The 15,632-nt window shown below is 36.2% G+C and overlaps 1 protein-coding gene across 15 annotated transcripts in view; it reads right to left on the bottom strand.

The window, feature by feature from the left end:
- Positions 1 to 415: 415 nt before the first annotated feature.
- CD2AP (CD2 associated protein) overlaps positions 416 to 15,632 on the bottom strand; it is a 156,531-nt gene continuing 141,314 nt past the window's right edge. For 10 of the 15 annotated variants that reach the window (XM_078369363.1, XM_078369364.1, XM_078369365.1 and 7 more), the window contains one exon: positions 416 to 3,729. In XM_078369363.1, coding sequence (XP_078225489.1) covers positions 3,688 to 3,729 — 42 coding nt within the window. In that variant the 3' untranslated portion in view covers positions 416 to 3,687. The remainder of the gene's footprint in view (positions 3,730 to 15,632) is intronic. The other 5 variants (XR_013534263.1, XR_013534260.1, XR_013534264.1 and 2 more) reach the window with 1 other exon arrangement.

The following is a 15,632-nucleotide window of genomic DNA, read 5'->3' as shown; positions in this document are numbered from 1 at the left end:
TTTTTTTTGTTTGTTTTTTGAGATGGAGGCTCACTTTGTCACCCAGACTGGAGTGCAGTGGTGCAATCTCGTTTATATCACATCCATCATTGTAAAATACTCTTTAAAAAGGTAAAACGGTAGCCTCCATTTAATAAATAAATAAATAAAACCTACTCTATGCCAAGCATTCTACAAGGCCCTTTAGATAATATTTCAAAATTTCCCCATAATCCTGTATAGCAGAAATTATTATCTCAGTTTCAGATTAAAAACCAGACTCAGAAAAGTTCAGTAAAAGTCATACAGGTCTAGAACTTTTAATCCTTTCAGTTTGCTATTTATTCCTGTATTTGGAAATTCAAATAATATAAACCAATTTTTATCATACTCTGCAATACACAAATACTAAAGTTAATGAAAAATAACCAGAAAAGACTGGCACAACAGGCAATAAAATTCTTTATTATTAAGTTTTCTTTTTGAGAGAGAAGCATGCTTTTTATACAGCACCTGTAAACAAGTCAGTAAAGTATACTATTTTGAGATTCTCCATTTCAAATTTTTTTTTGGCGGTGGGGGGGGCGGGGGGGCGGGGCTGGCAATGTTAGGTTACCACAACATCAACAGTATTACATAATAGTTACTGAAAGCAAGTCAGGGTAAAATTTTATAGCTAAAAATATTCATAGCAGCAACTTTTAAAAGATGATTTTATTAAATCAATCATTGCACTTGGTCATTTTATTGCTACAGCAAAACAAGGCCATTACATTATAATACTTTTCATTTCTGATTTAACTGATTGTCTCATTCTGTTCACACAGTTCAAGTTTAGATGCAAGCATAAAATGTTTATCAACAAATCTAGAGAGCACTTGGATTATTTTATATTTCTGTGATCACAGTAAGGAGGATTAAAAAAAAAAAAAGAGTATCTTCTTTTACACAAGGCCTGTTCTCTCTTTACATCTTCAGACTTAAATTCTGTAGAAGGTAACAGCTTTATGTTAAGACAGAAGCTTAGTGGTCACACACAAAAAATAACACTGAAATACAATTAGGAAATTAATGATATTGTGTCTCAAAGAATACCTGAACTATACATTCATTAATAATTTGGCAATGTTAGATTCCATGCTGTTCAACTTTCATCTTTTATACTCACAGGTAAGAAAAAAAATTCATGATTTACCCCAAGTAAAGGTTATTATTCTTACATATCATTTTGTGGTATGAACTCTAATAATAGAAATTAATAAAACTTCCCATACCAACAGCAAGGAGTAAATGCTAGAATAAAGGAATCATTTTTCCCATCAGGCCTGAGTTTGTTTGGTTCTCTTTACTACTTTATCAAGGACAGAAAGATAAGAGTCTTTCAGTTACTTTTTTTTTTTTTTTTTTTTTGAGATGGAATTTTGGTCTTGTTACCCAGGCTGGAGGGCAATGGCACGAATTCGGCTCGGCGCGATCTCGGCTCACCGCACCCTCCGCCTCCTGGGAACAGGCAATTCTCCTGCCTCAGCCTCCTGAGTAGCTGGGATTACAGGCACACGCCACCATGCCCAGCTAATTTTTTGTATTTTTAGTAGAGACGGGGTTTCACCATTTGACCAGGATGGTCTCAATCTCTTGACCTCGTGATCCACCCGCCTCGGCCTCACATAGTGCTGTGATTACAGGCGTGAGCCACCGCGCCCGACCCTTTCAGTTACTTTTCTATGCTGACTGAGTAGTACACAAGCAAAAACTGTAAATGCATTTCAGTGCCCACGAGCATCTTGATTTTAAGTACTTTTGAGAAAATGACCAAGAAAAACTTTAATAACAGCCTGAAATCTGTTGGAACCTTCCTTTACCCCATTATTAGGGTAACCAGGGATCACTTCAATAGATTTTCAGGTGAGAAAGCTGGAGGGTAATTTCTAGAATTACAATGTTTTTATTTTTACCTAAGGTCTGTCATTAAAAGAAAATTTAACATGGAGAAAATAATTCATTTGACTAGTCATTTAAACCTATTCTATTTAACAAAAGAGGAAACAAGTTTGCTCAGTAGTGACTTCATTAGAAGAGCCCAAACATTTTAAAGATTTCTAATGTATATTCTTAATATATAATTAGCGTTCCCCAAAAGCCCTAACATAAATTGTAAATTAAACATTATGTTGTTTAACTGGCATTTCTATTATTTTCTACTTTCTCTTTATTTGAAACATGACCAAATTTCATTTACATAGATTTCTGTATTATGATATTAAAATGTAAAGGAAAAATATTGGTTTCGTGGTTTAAAACTAAAAAATGGAAGCATGATAACTGGTACTCAAAACTCTGACACTCATTTGCTATATGATAAAGCATAAAGCCTAATCTTTTACAAATAAAAAATTTCAAATTTAAAAAATTTAAATAAATCCACTTGCGTTTTTAGATGTTACCTACAAATAGAACATTTTAAAGCATTCAACTGTTCATAAGTAACTCTGAAGAAATGACTAATTCATCCATTCTGTGAAAATGTATTTTAAATGTTCAACTATATTTGGTTTTAAATAAGCTGTAACGTTGTATTTTATGACATACTAACATTCTTTATAAAGTTTGTAGCTAAATAATAGTTCAAAATATCTCCACAAGTTAGTTTGGTCTATTAGGCAAATGAAACATCATAAAACCTGAGTATTTACAAGATAACTTGTCAAAATAGGAAAGCTCACACTGAAGTTCTGAAAAGTTTTGGGTTTTATTTTCCTAATATTATCATTATTAAAAGTCACACGGAGGAGCATGAAGAACTAAGTCACAAGATGATGAGAAATATTTGAGACTGTAAAATAAGCAGAAAAGTATAGCAATAAGGCTAGTGTTTATATATTTTATATGTGCTGTAGTTTCTAGGCACAAGTTAAGGGTTAAATTAACAGTTTTAGATTCTTCAGAGCTAATGAATTTAAAATACAGCTCATATTTCCCCCAAATGTTTAAAAATCCAACATGTTTTAACTAAGTTCCTTTTATGACTCCTATAGTGCAAGCAACATAAAATATTCTAAAAGCTGATGAAATTATACTGATTATTCATTAGTTCTTACTATATGCATGGGTGAGTAATCTGGCTTATATAGCTAGGAAAGTCCTATTTCATCACCCAAAATATAAAAAGCAGACAAATAGGCACAACAATGTAACCTTGGGTAAGAGGATAAAAGTAAAAATACACACACACACACACACACACACACACACAAATTTATATCCCTTATGCATTATGGAAAAAGTAGTGACTATAGTTACTAAAAAGCCCCTCTCAAATAGTATATCTTACAGATTACTTGTAAATATATCACCATATTTATAGTATAGATCTCTTTAAAAATAATACAAGTTTCAATTAAAAAAAACTACTGTGAACATTCTTATTTATACATATTCAGTAGTATTTTCAAGCAAACAATTTTTTAAAAAATGTTTGCAATCCCAGCACAGTAAGAAATAAGGCCTCTTTTTCTTCATATTGGCAAAACAAAATATATATATATATATATAATTCACCCTCACTCTACTTTTCTATAGATATTATACTTCATATACTCATATTTATCACTAAGCCAGCATTCACAATTTTTAAGTAACAAGTCAGTTGAAGTTCATAGTGTTGCTTCTGAATCCCTGGAACATTATGAAAACCGGGTCCACACCACCTCAAGAAGACAGGACAGCTTTTTTCAGCTTCTCTATTTCTACCTAAAACACAAAACATAAATTGAACAACACATAAAATATCCTTTAGTAGTTTATTTTATTCTATGTCATTAAGATATGATCATACTTTCAAGCCTTCAGATGTTTATTTCCAGATCTAAAATCCAGTTTCCCACGGTATAATATTACTGAATAAAGTTTCAACAGTACGATGCGAGTTCCTAAATGGCAGTTACGATAAAAAAAAAAAAAGCAATTATAGCCCTTTCAGCCAGAACAATGTTATGTGAGCATTTAAAATTAAAGCCATAAAAAAATCAGTCAGTCCTAAGAAGAAAAAAAGATTCTTAGAAACCAAACTGAGAAATGTACATGTATCTGTAATTAAACAAAGTGTACATTAAACAACAGTTAAAGGAATAAAGAAGAGACCTGTTTAGTTTCATGTTTTTCACTAATTATATATGTAATTATTGCTAAATCACTTGACTTGGTTTCAATTTACTTATCTGTAACTGGCATATACTATATTAAATATCTTAAGGCCCAAGAATATATCTAAGATTCAGTCAAGGTGATTAATATATTTCCACCTTTAAGCAGAACGCATTATTCGCTTAACAGAAATTTATAATTTAAGGAATTTATGAAGAAGGAAATCAGTTCATTAAGTTTGCACAATAACTACACAGAATTATTCAGTATTGACATATTCAAATGGCTAAGTTGAGGCTCAAAGACATTAAACAGGATGCCAATGTTCCACACTAAACAAAACACAGGACTTGTCCTGGTAAGATTTAGGGCTTTAAAGCCCACAGTTTTTATACTGATTTATCTTCCCAATTCTGTAATACTTTGATCATCTTTAACCTTGAGGAAATATACAGACCTTGCCTTATCCTAAAGGCATCACCTTCCTCAAGAGTGCACATAATACATGCTTTGGCTAGCTTCTGAAGAATAGTGCATTATTAAATGATTAGGACTTTGCAATAGTCAAAAAGTATAATTTTTATATGTTCACAATCTCCTGAAGGATTATAACCATTCAAGAACAGTTTATTAATTTCAGCATCTTCCCTGATATGATTCTCTTAATATTATGATGATTAGCTAACTGTTTTAGCAACACTGGACTAGAATAATCCTCTGTCTTTGACTTGGATTGAGACAATACCCTTTATTGTCAGCCTGAACTGTTATTACAGTCTTTCCTCCAAATAAACAGAAAGCAGTAAGAAAATCAAATTGATAGAAACGGGAGTGGAGAGTGTGACGGCTACTTCACAATCAGTAACAGTCCTTGTAATGGAGTACATGCACTATCAGTAATACTCCTTGTAAACTGCTATTTGTGACATACATTTAGTTATCACTGGACAGGGATCATCATAGTGGATGGAAGGCAGGACTAGATTGCAACTCCAGAAAGAACAGCGTGCAGATGCTCGCATGGTGAATTTTAGCTCCAGAACCACTGCAAGAACAAACCTGCAATCCCAAGAGGAAGTGGACTGCTCTTGCAGGACCCGAGAAACACCCCAAATACTGTGAGTGCCCCAACTGCAGATGTGGGAAAGGGAGAACCTCCTCTCCCGAACACACCCCCTGCACTGGAGAAGCTGAAGGTCTGTTTGCGGAAGTTTCTGACTTTACCTGGAACTGACTCAATTTAGAGTGTCAAGCAAAATACAGGGGTAGAGGAAGCAGCAGAAAGGCCCTGGGAGCTTTCTGGGTCCCCAAGCAGGTCATTCCCCACTGGCATCAGAGGGATCCATCATGAGGGCGGCCAGAGGAGCAGGGGGTAAAACTCCACAGGGAGAAGAAAGTATCAGTTGAACTTTAAAAACAAAGGGCACATTAATCTTGGGAGTTCTATGTTCTATGGCCCCACCCACTGCTCATCCCTCTCCACACTACTACAGCTGATGCTTTCTGGAAAAACGTCACCTTCTGGCAGGCCAACCAGCACAAACATAGAGCATTAAACCACCAAGGCTAAGAATCCTCATGTAACAATTTGAATAAGGCGAGAAGTCTCCTGGCCACAACTCTGGGTGGGGGAGTCGGGGCGGGGGGCGCAAATCTGTGTGCAGACTCCATAGGTGAGGGAAGAACCAAGCCCTTTTCTTTTGCAATGAGGAGGTGCGTAGCCTGGGGCAAGTTTCCAAGCCCAACTCACCCATCACCTGCAAACAGACTTGGGCTGATAGAGAGGCACAGTGGGAGTGAGACTGGCCCTTCAGTTTGCGTGGGAGCTGGGTGAGGCCTGTGTCTGCCAGCTTCCCCACCTCCCTGACAACTGACATGATTCAGCAGAGGCAGCCAAAATCCTCCTAGGTACACAAATCCAGTGACCTGGGAATCTCACCTTCATCACAGACAGCAGCCAGAGCAAGACCCACCTAAGAACAGTGTGAGCTCAGACATGCCTAGCCCTGCCCCCACCTGATGGTCCTTCCCTATCCACCCTGGTAGCAGAAGACAAAGGGCATATAATCTTGGGAGTTCTACAGTCTACGGCCCCACCCACTGCTGGTCCCTCTCCATACTACTACAGCTGATGCCTTCTGGAAAATGTCACCTCCTGGCAGGAGGCCAACCAGCACAAAAATAGAGCATTAAACCACCAAAGCTAAGAACCCACATGGAGTCCATTGCAGCCCCCTGCCCACCACCTCTACCAGAAAAGGTACTGGTATCCATGGCTGAGATCCCCATAGACAGTTCACATCACAGGACTCTCTGCAGACAACCCCCAGTATCAGCCTGGAGCTGGTAGAGTACTATATCAAGGGAATACCCCATGGGACAAAAGAATCTGAAGAGCCTTCAGTCCTAGACCTTTCCTCTTCACAGAGCCTACTCAAATGAGAAGGAAACAGGAAACCAACCCGGGTAATATGATAAAACAAGGTTCTTCAACACCCTCCCCACCACCAACAAAAGAAAATCACACTAGTTCACCAGCAATGAATCCAAACCAAGAAATTCCTGATTTACCTGAAAAAGAAATCAGAAGGTTAGTCATTAAACTAATCAGGGAGACATCAGAGAAAGGTGAAGCCCAATGCAAAGAAATCCAAAAAAACGATACAAGAAGTGAAGTAAGAAATATCCAAGGAAATAGATAGCTTAAAGGAAAAATAATAAAAAATTCAGGAAACTTTAGACATACTTTTAGAAATACAAAAATGTTCTTGGAAGTCTTAGCAATAGAATTGAACAAGTAGAAGAAAGAAATTCAGAGTTCGAAGAAAAGGTTAAAAATTAACCCAATCCAACAAATACAAATAAAAAAGAATAAGAAAATATGAACCAAGCCTCCAAGAAGTCTAGGATCATGTTAAACAATCAAACTAAGAATAATTGGTGTTCCTGAGGAAAAAGGGAAATCTAAAACCTTGGAAAACATATTGGGGGAATAATCAAGGAAAACATACCCAGCCTGGCTAGAGATATGGACATCCAAATAAAAGAAGCAAAAAGAACACCTGGGAAATTCATCACCTAGGCACACCGTCATCAAGTTATCCAAATTTAAGATGCAGGAAAGAATTTTAAGAACTGTGAAAGAGAAGCACCAGATAACCTATAAAGGAAAACCTGTTAGATTAACAGTGGATTTCTCAGCAGAAACCCTACAAGCTAGAAAGGATTGGGGCCCTATCTTTAGCCTCCGCAAAGAAAACAATTATCAGCCAAGAATTTGGTATCTAGCAAAACTAAGCTTCATATACGAAGGAAAGACAGTCTCCTTCAGACAAGACAAATGCTGAGACAAATCGCCATCACCATGCCAGTACTACAAGAACTGATAAAAGTTGCTCTAAATCTTGGAACAAATCATAGAAATACATCAAAACAGAACCTCTTTAAAGCATAAATCACACAGGAACCATAAAACAAAAACATAAGTTAAAAAGCAAAAACAAAAAGCCGAAGCAGACAGGCAACAAAGAGCACAGTGAATGCAACAGTACCTTACATTTCAATACCAACATTGAATGTAAGTGGCCCACATGCTCCGTTTAAAAGATATACATTTGCAGAATGGATAAGAACTCACCAACCAAGTATCTGCTGCTTTCAGGAGACTCACCTAACACATAAAGACTCATATAAACTTAAAAGGGTGGGGTAAAAGGCATTTCATACAAATGGACACCAAAAGCAAGCAGGGGAAGCTATTCTCATATCAGACAAAACAAACTTTAAAGCAACAGCAGTTAAAAGCAGCAAAGAGGGACATATAATGGTAAAAGACCTTGTTCAACAGTAAAATAGCACAATCCTAAATATATAGGCACCTAACATTGGAGGTCCCAAATTTATAAAACAACTACTAATAGACCTAAGAAACGAGATAGCAACACAGTAACAGTGGGGGACTTCAATACTCCACTGACAGCATTAGACAGGTCATCAAGATAGAAAGTCAATAAAAAAACAACAGATTTAAACTATACCTTAGAACAAATGGACTTAACAGATATATAGAGAATATTTCATCCCACAACCACAGAATACACATTCTATTCAACAGCGCATGGAACATTCTCCAAGACAGACCATATAATAGGCAATAAAATGAGCCTCAGTAAATTGAAGAAAACTGAAATCATATTAAGCACTCTCTCAGACCACACTAAAATAAAACAGGAAATCAACTCCAAAAAGAACCCTTGAAACCAGGCAAATACATGGAAATTAAATAACGTGGTCCTCAATGATCACTGAGTTAAAAACAAAATCAAGATGGAAATTTAAAAATACTTAAAACTGAATGACAATAATAACACAACCTACCAAAACCTCTGGGATACAGCAAAGGGGGTGATAGGATACAAGTTAATAGCCCTAAATGCCTACATCAAAAAGACTGAAAGAGCACAAACTGACATTCTAAGGTCACACCTCAAGGAATTATAGAAATAAGAACAAACCAAACGAAACCCACCAGAAGAAAGGAAATAACCAAGATCAGAGCAGAAGTAAATGAAATTGAAACAACAAAAAATACAAAACATAAATGAAACAAAAACGTGGTTATTTGAAAAGATAAATAAAATTGATAGATCAAGAGATGTTACAGCTGACACCACAGAAACAAAAAAGATCATTCAAGGCCACTAGGAATACCATTACACACATAAACTAGAAAACCTAGAAGAGATGGATGAATTCCTGGAGAAATACAACCCTCCTTGCTTAAATCAGGAACAATTAGAGACCCTGAACAGACCAATAACAAGCAGTGAAATTGAAATGGTAATTAAAAAATTAACAAGAAAAAAAAAGTCCAGGACCAGCTAAATTCACAGCAGAATCCTACCAGACATTCAAAGAAGAATAGGTAGCAATTCTTTTGACACTATTCTACAAGAATAGATAGGTACCAATCCTTTTGACACTATTCTACAAGAGAAAGAAGGAACTAATTCATTCTATGAAGCCAGCATCACCTTAATACCAAAACCAAAAAAGGACATAACTAAAAAAGAAAACTACAGACCAATATCCTTGATGAACATAGATGTTAAAATCCTTAACAAAATACTAGCTAAGTGAATCTGACAACATAGCAAAAAGATAATCCACCGTGATCAAATGAGTTTTGTGCCAGGAAGGCAGAGATGGTTTAACATCCACAAGTCAATAAATGTAATACACCACATAAACAGAATTCAAAACAAAAATCACATGATCATCTCAATAGATGCAAAAAAAAAAGCATTCAACAAAATCCAGCATCCTTTTACGATTAAAACTCTCAGCAAAACTGGCATACAAGGGACACACCTCAATGCAATAAAAGCCATCTATGACAAACCCATAGCCAACATAATACTAAATGGGGAGAAGTTGAAAGCATTCTCTCTCAGAACTAGAACAAGACAAGGATGTCTACTCTCACCACTCCTCTTCAACATAGTACTGCAAGTTCTAGCCAGAGCAGTTAGAAAAGAGAAAAAAATAAAGGGCATCCAAATCAATAATGAGGAAGTCAAACTGTCATTATTTGCTGATGATACATATAATCATTTACCTTGGAAACTCTAAAGACTCCTTCAGAAAGCTCCTGAAACCGACAAAAGAATTCAGCAAAGTTTCCAGATACAAGATTAATGTACACAAATCAGTAGATCTTCTATACACCAACAGCAACCAAGGGGAAAATCAAATCAAGAACTCAATCCCTTTTACAATAGCTGCAAAAAATAAATTACTTAGGAATATACCTAACCCAAAAGTCAAAAACCTCTACAAGGAAAACTACAAAACACTGCTGAAAGAAATCACAGATGACACAAATGGAAACACATCTCATGCACATGGATGGGTAGAATCAATATCGTGAAAATGATCATACCATCAAAAGCCATGTACAAATTCAAGGTAATCCCCATCAAAATACTACCATCATTCTTCACAGAATTAGAAAAAAACAATTCTAAAATTCACACAGAACCAAAAAAGAGCCAGCATAGGCAAAGCAACACTGAGCAAAAAGAATAAATCTGGAGGCATCACCTTACCTGATTTCAAATTATACTATAAGGCCACAGTCATCAAAACAGCATGATACTATTATAAAAATAGGCACAGAGACCAATGGAACAGAATAGAGAACCCAGAAATAAACCCAAATACTTACAACCAACTGATCTTAGATAAAGCAAACAAAAACATAAAGTGGAAAAAGGACACCCTTTTCTACAAATGGTGCTGGGATAACTGGCAAGCCACATGTAGGAAAATGAAACTGGACCCTCATCTCTCACCTTATACAAAAATCAACTCAAGATGGATGAAGGACTTAAACCTAAGACCTGAAAGTATAAAAATTCTCGAAGATAACAACGGAAAAACCCATCTAGATATTGGCTTAGGCAAGGATTTCACGACCAAGAACCCAAAAGCAAATGCAATAAAAACAGTCAAGTAGCCGGGACCAAATTAAATTGCTTTTGCATGGCAAAAGAAACAGTTAACAGAGTAAACAGATAACTCACGGAGTGGGAGAAAATCTTCACAATCTATACATCTGACAAGGCACTAATATCCAGAATCTACAACGAACTCTAACAATTCAGTAAGAAAAAACAACCCATCAAAAAGTGGGCTAAGGACATGAACAGACAATTCTCAAAAGAAGATATACAAATGGCCAAGAAACATATGAAGAAATGCTCAACATCACTAATGATCAGGAAAATGTAAATCAAAACCAGAATGCGATACCACCTTATTCCTGCAAGAATGGCCATAATCAAAAAATCAGACAACAGATGATGGCATGGATGCAGTGATCAGGAACACTTCTACACTGCTGGTGGGAATGTAAACTAGTACAGCCACTATGGAAAACAGTGTGGAGATTACTTTAAGAACTAAAAGTAGAACTACCATTTGATCCAGCAATCCCAGTACTGGATATCTACCCAGAGGAAAATAAGTCACTATACAAAGAAGATACTTGCACACATGTTTATAGCAGCACAATTCACAACAGCCAAATCATGAAACCAACACAAATACCCATCAACAAGTAGATAAACAAACTGTGGCATGTGTGTGTGTGTGTGTGTGTGTGTGTGTGTGTGTGTGTGTGTGTTGTTTTGGAATACTACTTAGCCATAAAAAGGAATGAATTAACAGCATTTGCAGTGACCTGGGTGAGACTGGAGACAATTATTTTAAGTGAAGTAACTCGGGAATGGAAAACCAAACATTGTATGTTCTCATGGATATGTGGGAGCTAAGCTATGAGGATGCAAAGGCATAAGAATGATACAATAGACTTTGAGGACTTGAGGGGAAGAGTAGAAATGGGGGAAGGGATAAAAGACTATAAATATGGTGCAGTGCATACTGCTCAGGTGATTGGTGCACCAAAATCTCACGAATCACCACTAAATAACTTATGTAACCAAATACTACCTGTTCCCCAATAACTTATGGGGGAAAAAAATTAGTTATCAGGTGAAAACATTGCTAGAGTTTCTCTTTTAGCACTTGTATGTTCATTGTTCATTTTTAGTAAACATTATAATTTAATACTGCATAATGTTAACATTATAGTAGTTCAAAGTACTACTTTTAATCTTTGGAGAAACATCTTTCTCCTTTAAATAAATTATTCCAAAACTTTAATGCCTTAGGTATGCTTTTACAAATACAGAGTAAAACTCTATCCATAACAAAAGAAAAAATATATATGTAATACAAGTCAGTGAGAGGCCAAGTAACGGCTGACTTTGCTAGAAAAATAAAATCAAATTTAATTCTCCAAAAGAGAAATAATTAGACTCTTTTCATAACTTTTAGGCCAAATGAAGTCAGATGTACATATTTAACACTATTAGTTCCTCTTGCTTATCTCATTATCTTATTTTCATGTATGAAATATAAACATGTATATATAAAATGTAAGAAAAAAGTCAAAAAACGTTTAAAAACTTCTCAATTTCTACCATGTTAAATGTTGTGAATTTAAGATATATTTTTAACACATACACTCTTTCATTAATTTGTCAATCATTTATTAGACATCTAACATGTATATAGCACTGTGCTAGGAGCTAGAAGACAGGTAAAGTAAGTGCATACCCTAATGTTGAAAATATAGGAAGTTATTATGTATACATCTCTTACAAAACTACAGATCTTGTGAATTTGTAAGAAGACTACATTACTTTTTTTTTTTTTTTTTTGAGACAGAGTCTCATTCTGACATCCAGGCTGGAGTGCAGTGGCGCTATCTTGGTTCACGCCAAACTCTGCCTCCTGGGTACAAGTGATTCTCGTGCCTCAGCCTCCTTAGTAGCTGGGATTACAGGTGCATACCACCATACCCAGCTAATTTTTGTATTTTAGTAGAGATGGAGTTTTGCCACATTGGCCAGGCTGGTCTTGAACTCCTGACCTCAGGTGATCCACCTGCCTCAGCCTCCCAAAGTGCCAGAATTACAGGTGTGAGCCATCGTGCCCAGCCACTAAATTACTTTTAATCAGAAACAGAATAATATTAATTTAATGAAAGTAACTGTTTGAGCAAGGCCTTGAAAATCTATAGAATGTGGGCATTAGAAGATGAGGCAAAGGGACAATCCAAGAAAACACAGTAAGAATAAAAATTCAGACAAATCAACTATAAGGTAAATGGAGGATGGGTAAAGAAGAAGTAAAGAAAGAAAGTAAAGTAAGTAAAGTAAAGAAAGAAAGATAACTAGGACCAAAACATAAAAACACCTCATACAGTAAGTTGTTGGAACTTTATTTAGCATGTAACAGAAAGCTCTTGAAAGTACTCAATGAAAGGAAGGTTGATCTGAGATAAGAATTCGAGTACTCAAGAAAGCTAAGTGAAGATAATAAGCACCAGAACAAGAAAGACATAGTGGGAATAAAGACAAAGATTAAGAAGTAAAGCTAATAGGACTAAAAGTGAATGGAATCAGAAGAGAACAATGTACCAAGTACCATGTCTACATGACTGTATGGGCAACAGAAATTATCAACAGAAACAGGAAATCAAAAGAACAGGAAAGGAAGATGATACATTTAACTGGGGACATGCTAAATCTAAGTTCATGATGAAATAACCAGAAGGTACTAATAGTCAGAAACACAGGATAGAAGCTGGGAAAATACGAATTTGATTTAGAGGGGAGACTCACTAGAGCTAATCATTAGATTCATGGGTATAGATGAATTCAAAATGTGAATGCTCAGAGAAAAGAATCAAGGATAGCAGTGATGGAATATTTACACTTAGGTTACAAGAAAGGAAGAGGAAGGCCAGGCATGGTGTCTTAAACCTTTAATCCTACCACTTTAGGAGGCCAAAGTGGGAGATCATTTGAGGCCAGAGTTCAAGACCAACCTGAGACCCAGTCCCTACAAAAATCTAAAAAATTAACCAGGCATGAAAGTGCATGCCTGTAGTCTCAGCTACTTGGCAGGCTGAAACAGGAGGATCACTTGATCCCAGGAGTTTGAGGCTGCAGTGAGCTATGATTGTTGTCATTGTACCCTAGCCTGGGTGACAGAGTGAATCCCTGTCTCTAAAAACAAAATTTAAAAAGTAAAAAAAAAGAAGTAAGAGGAGATGGAGAAGTTAGGGACAATAGGATGTAGTATTACCTTAACCAAGACAAACCTTTGACAGGTGGTAATGGTAAACAATGTGATATGCTGCAGGAACTGAAGAAGAGACCTTGTATTTGAAATCAATAAACCTAACCTAAGATGAAAAAGGTTACGGACTGAATTGAAGGTGAAAAATCAGAGACCATAAACACGCTTTTTTTTTTTTTTTTTTTTACAAGGATGGGGGCTGTTTTCATATTTCAACAAATAAACCTCAAGTGAAAAGAGAAAATAACTACAGTACATCAAGAAGGCAGCTAGACCTAAAAGGGTGCTTCTTTTTGATTCTGAAAAATACAAAAGTTAAGTATTTTCATGCAAAGTAGTAAAGTTGTCAATAGAGGATAATGTTGAAAATAAAGGTAAAATAAAGTTTGATAATTTACAAAGTACTTTCACATAAATTATCTCAACAACTAAAGCTAAGGGAGTTAAGTGACTTGCCCAAGTTCACACGTGTAATTTAATCCTCAAGTGCAAAGGTGCTGAAGATTGGATGCTTCTGTTAAAAATATTTTTAAGGCAAGGTACAGTGGCTTATGCCTGTAATCCCAGCACTTTGCAGGGCCGAGGCAAATAGATCACCTGAGATCAGGAGTTTGAGATCAGCCTGGTCAACATGGTGAAACCCCATCTCTATTAAAAATACAAAAAAATGAGTTGGGTGTGGTGGCACGTGCCTAGTCCTAGCTACTCAGGAGGCTGAGGCAGGAGAATCGCTTCAACCTGTGGGGTATAGTGGTTGCAGTGAGTCAAAATCACACCATTGTACTCCAGCCTGGGTAAAAAAGCGAGACTCCATCTCAAAAAAAAAAAAAAAAAATTAATTTCAGCTTCATTGCTGTTAATCATTGATATGATTTGGATCTGTGTCTCTACCAAATCTCAAATCAAAAGTAATCCCCAGTGTTGAAGGCGGGGCCAGGTGACAGGTGTATGGATCATGGGGGTACCATCCCCTTCATGATGAATAAGTTCACACAAGATCTGGTTGTTTAAAAGTGTGCAGCCACTCCCACTCTCTCTCTTATGCCCTCTCTCGCCATGTAAAATGTGTGTTCCTGCTTCACCTTCCACCATAAGTAAAAGCTCCCTGAGGCCTCCCCAGAAGCTGAGCAGATGCAGGCACCATGCTTCTTCCTGTACAGCCTGTAGAACCATGAGACAATTAAACTTTTCTTTATAAATTACCCAGTCTCATGTATTTCTTTATAGCAATGCAAGAGCAACTTAACACAATCATTCCAAACCCTACCTTATTCAATCTTATAACTAAAATAATAACGCTTACATGTTGTTATGTGTGTCTAATGAGATAATATGCAGAAAATGCTAAGCCTTAGTAATATATAGTTTAAAACAAAAAAGTTAGTTGATTCTCAGAATAAGAGCCCAGGTTTTTTAACTGCAAGTTACAAACCCACTCTTGTTCTACAAATTGCTGACAAAAAAAATAGGATAAGTAATGATGCAGGTTAGAAAACAGAAGGGAATATGAAATAATTAAACAATGGAAAGAGTCTCTAAAAAAACGTATGCTACAACTTTCTCTAAGATATGCAGAAAGAATAATGCAAATGAAGAATAAACATTAGTGAGGAAAAAAGAAAGCTAAGAAAGATAAAGGAAATCATTGAAATTGTCAATCATTAACAGAGAATTAAGATAAACTAAGTAAAAATGGGAGGTAGTGAATCTACAGCCATCTGTCACCACCACCAGCCCTGTCCCTGAGCAAAGAAAGAATGAAAATAGCTTACCTGCATAGAAGAGACAACTTACAGGAA

This window comes from Callithrix jacchus, chromosome 4 (genome assembly GCF_049354715.1).
Source record: "Callithrix jacchus isolate 240 chromosome 4, calJac240_pri, whole genome shotgun sequence".
In the NCBI taxonomy this organism is placed as follows: domain Eukaryota; kingdom Metazoa; phylum Chordata; class Mammalia; order Primates; family Cebidae; genus Callithrix; species Callithrix jacchus.
This window is presented reverse-complemented; position numbering and strand designations above follow the sequence as displayed.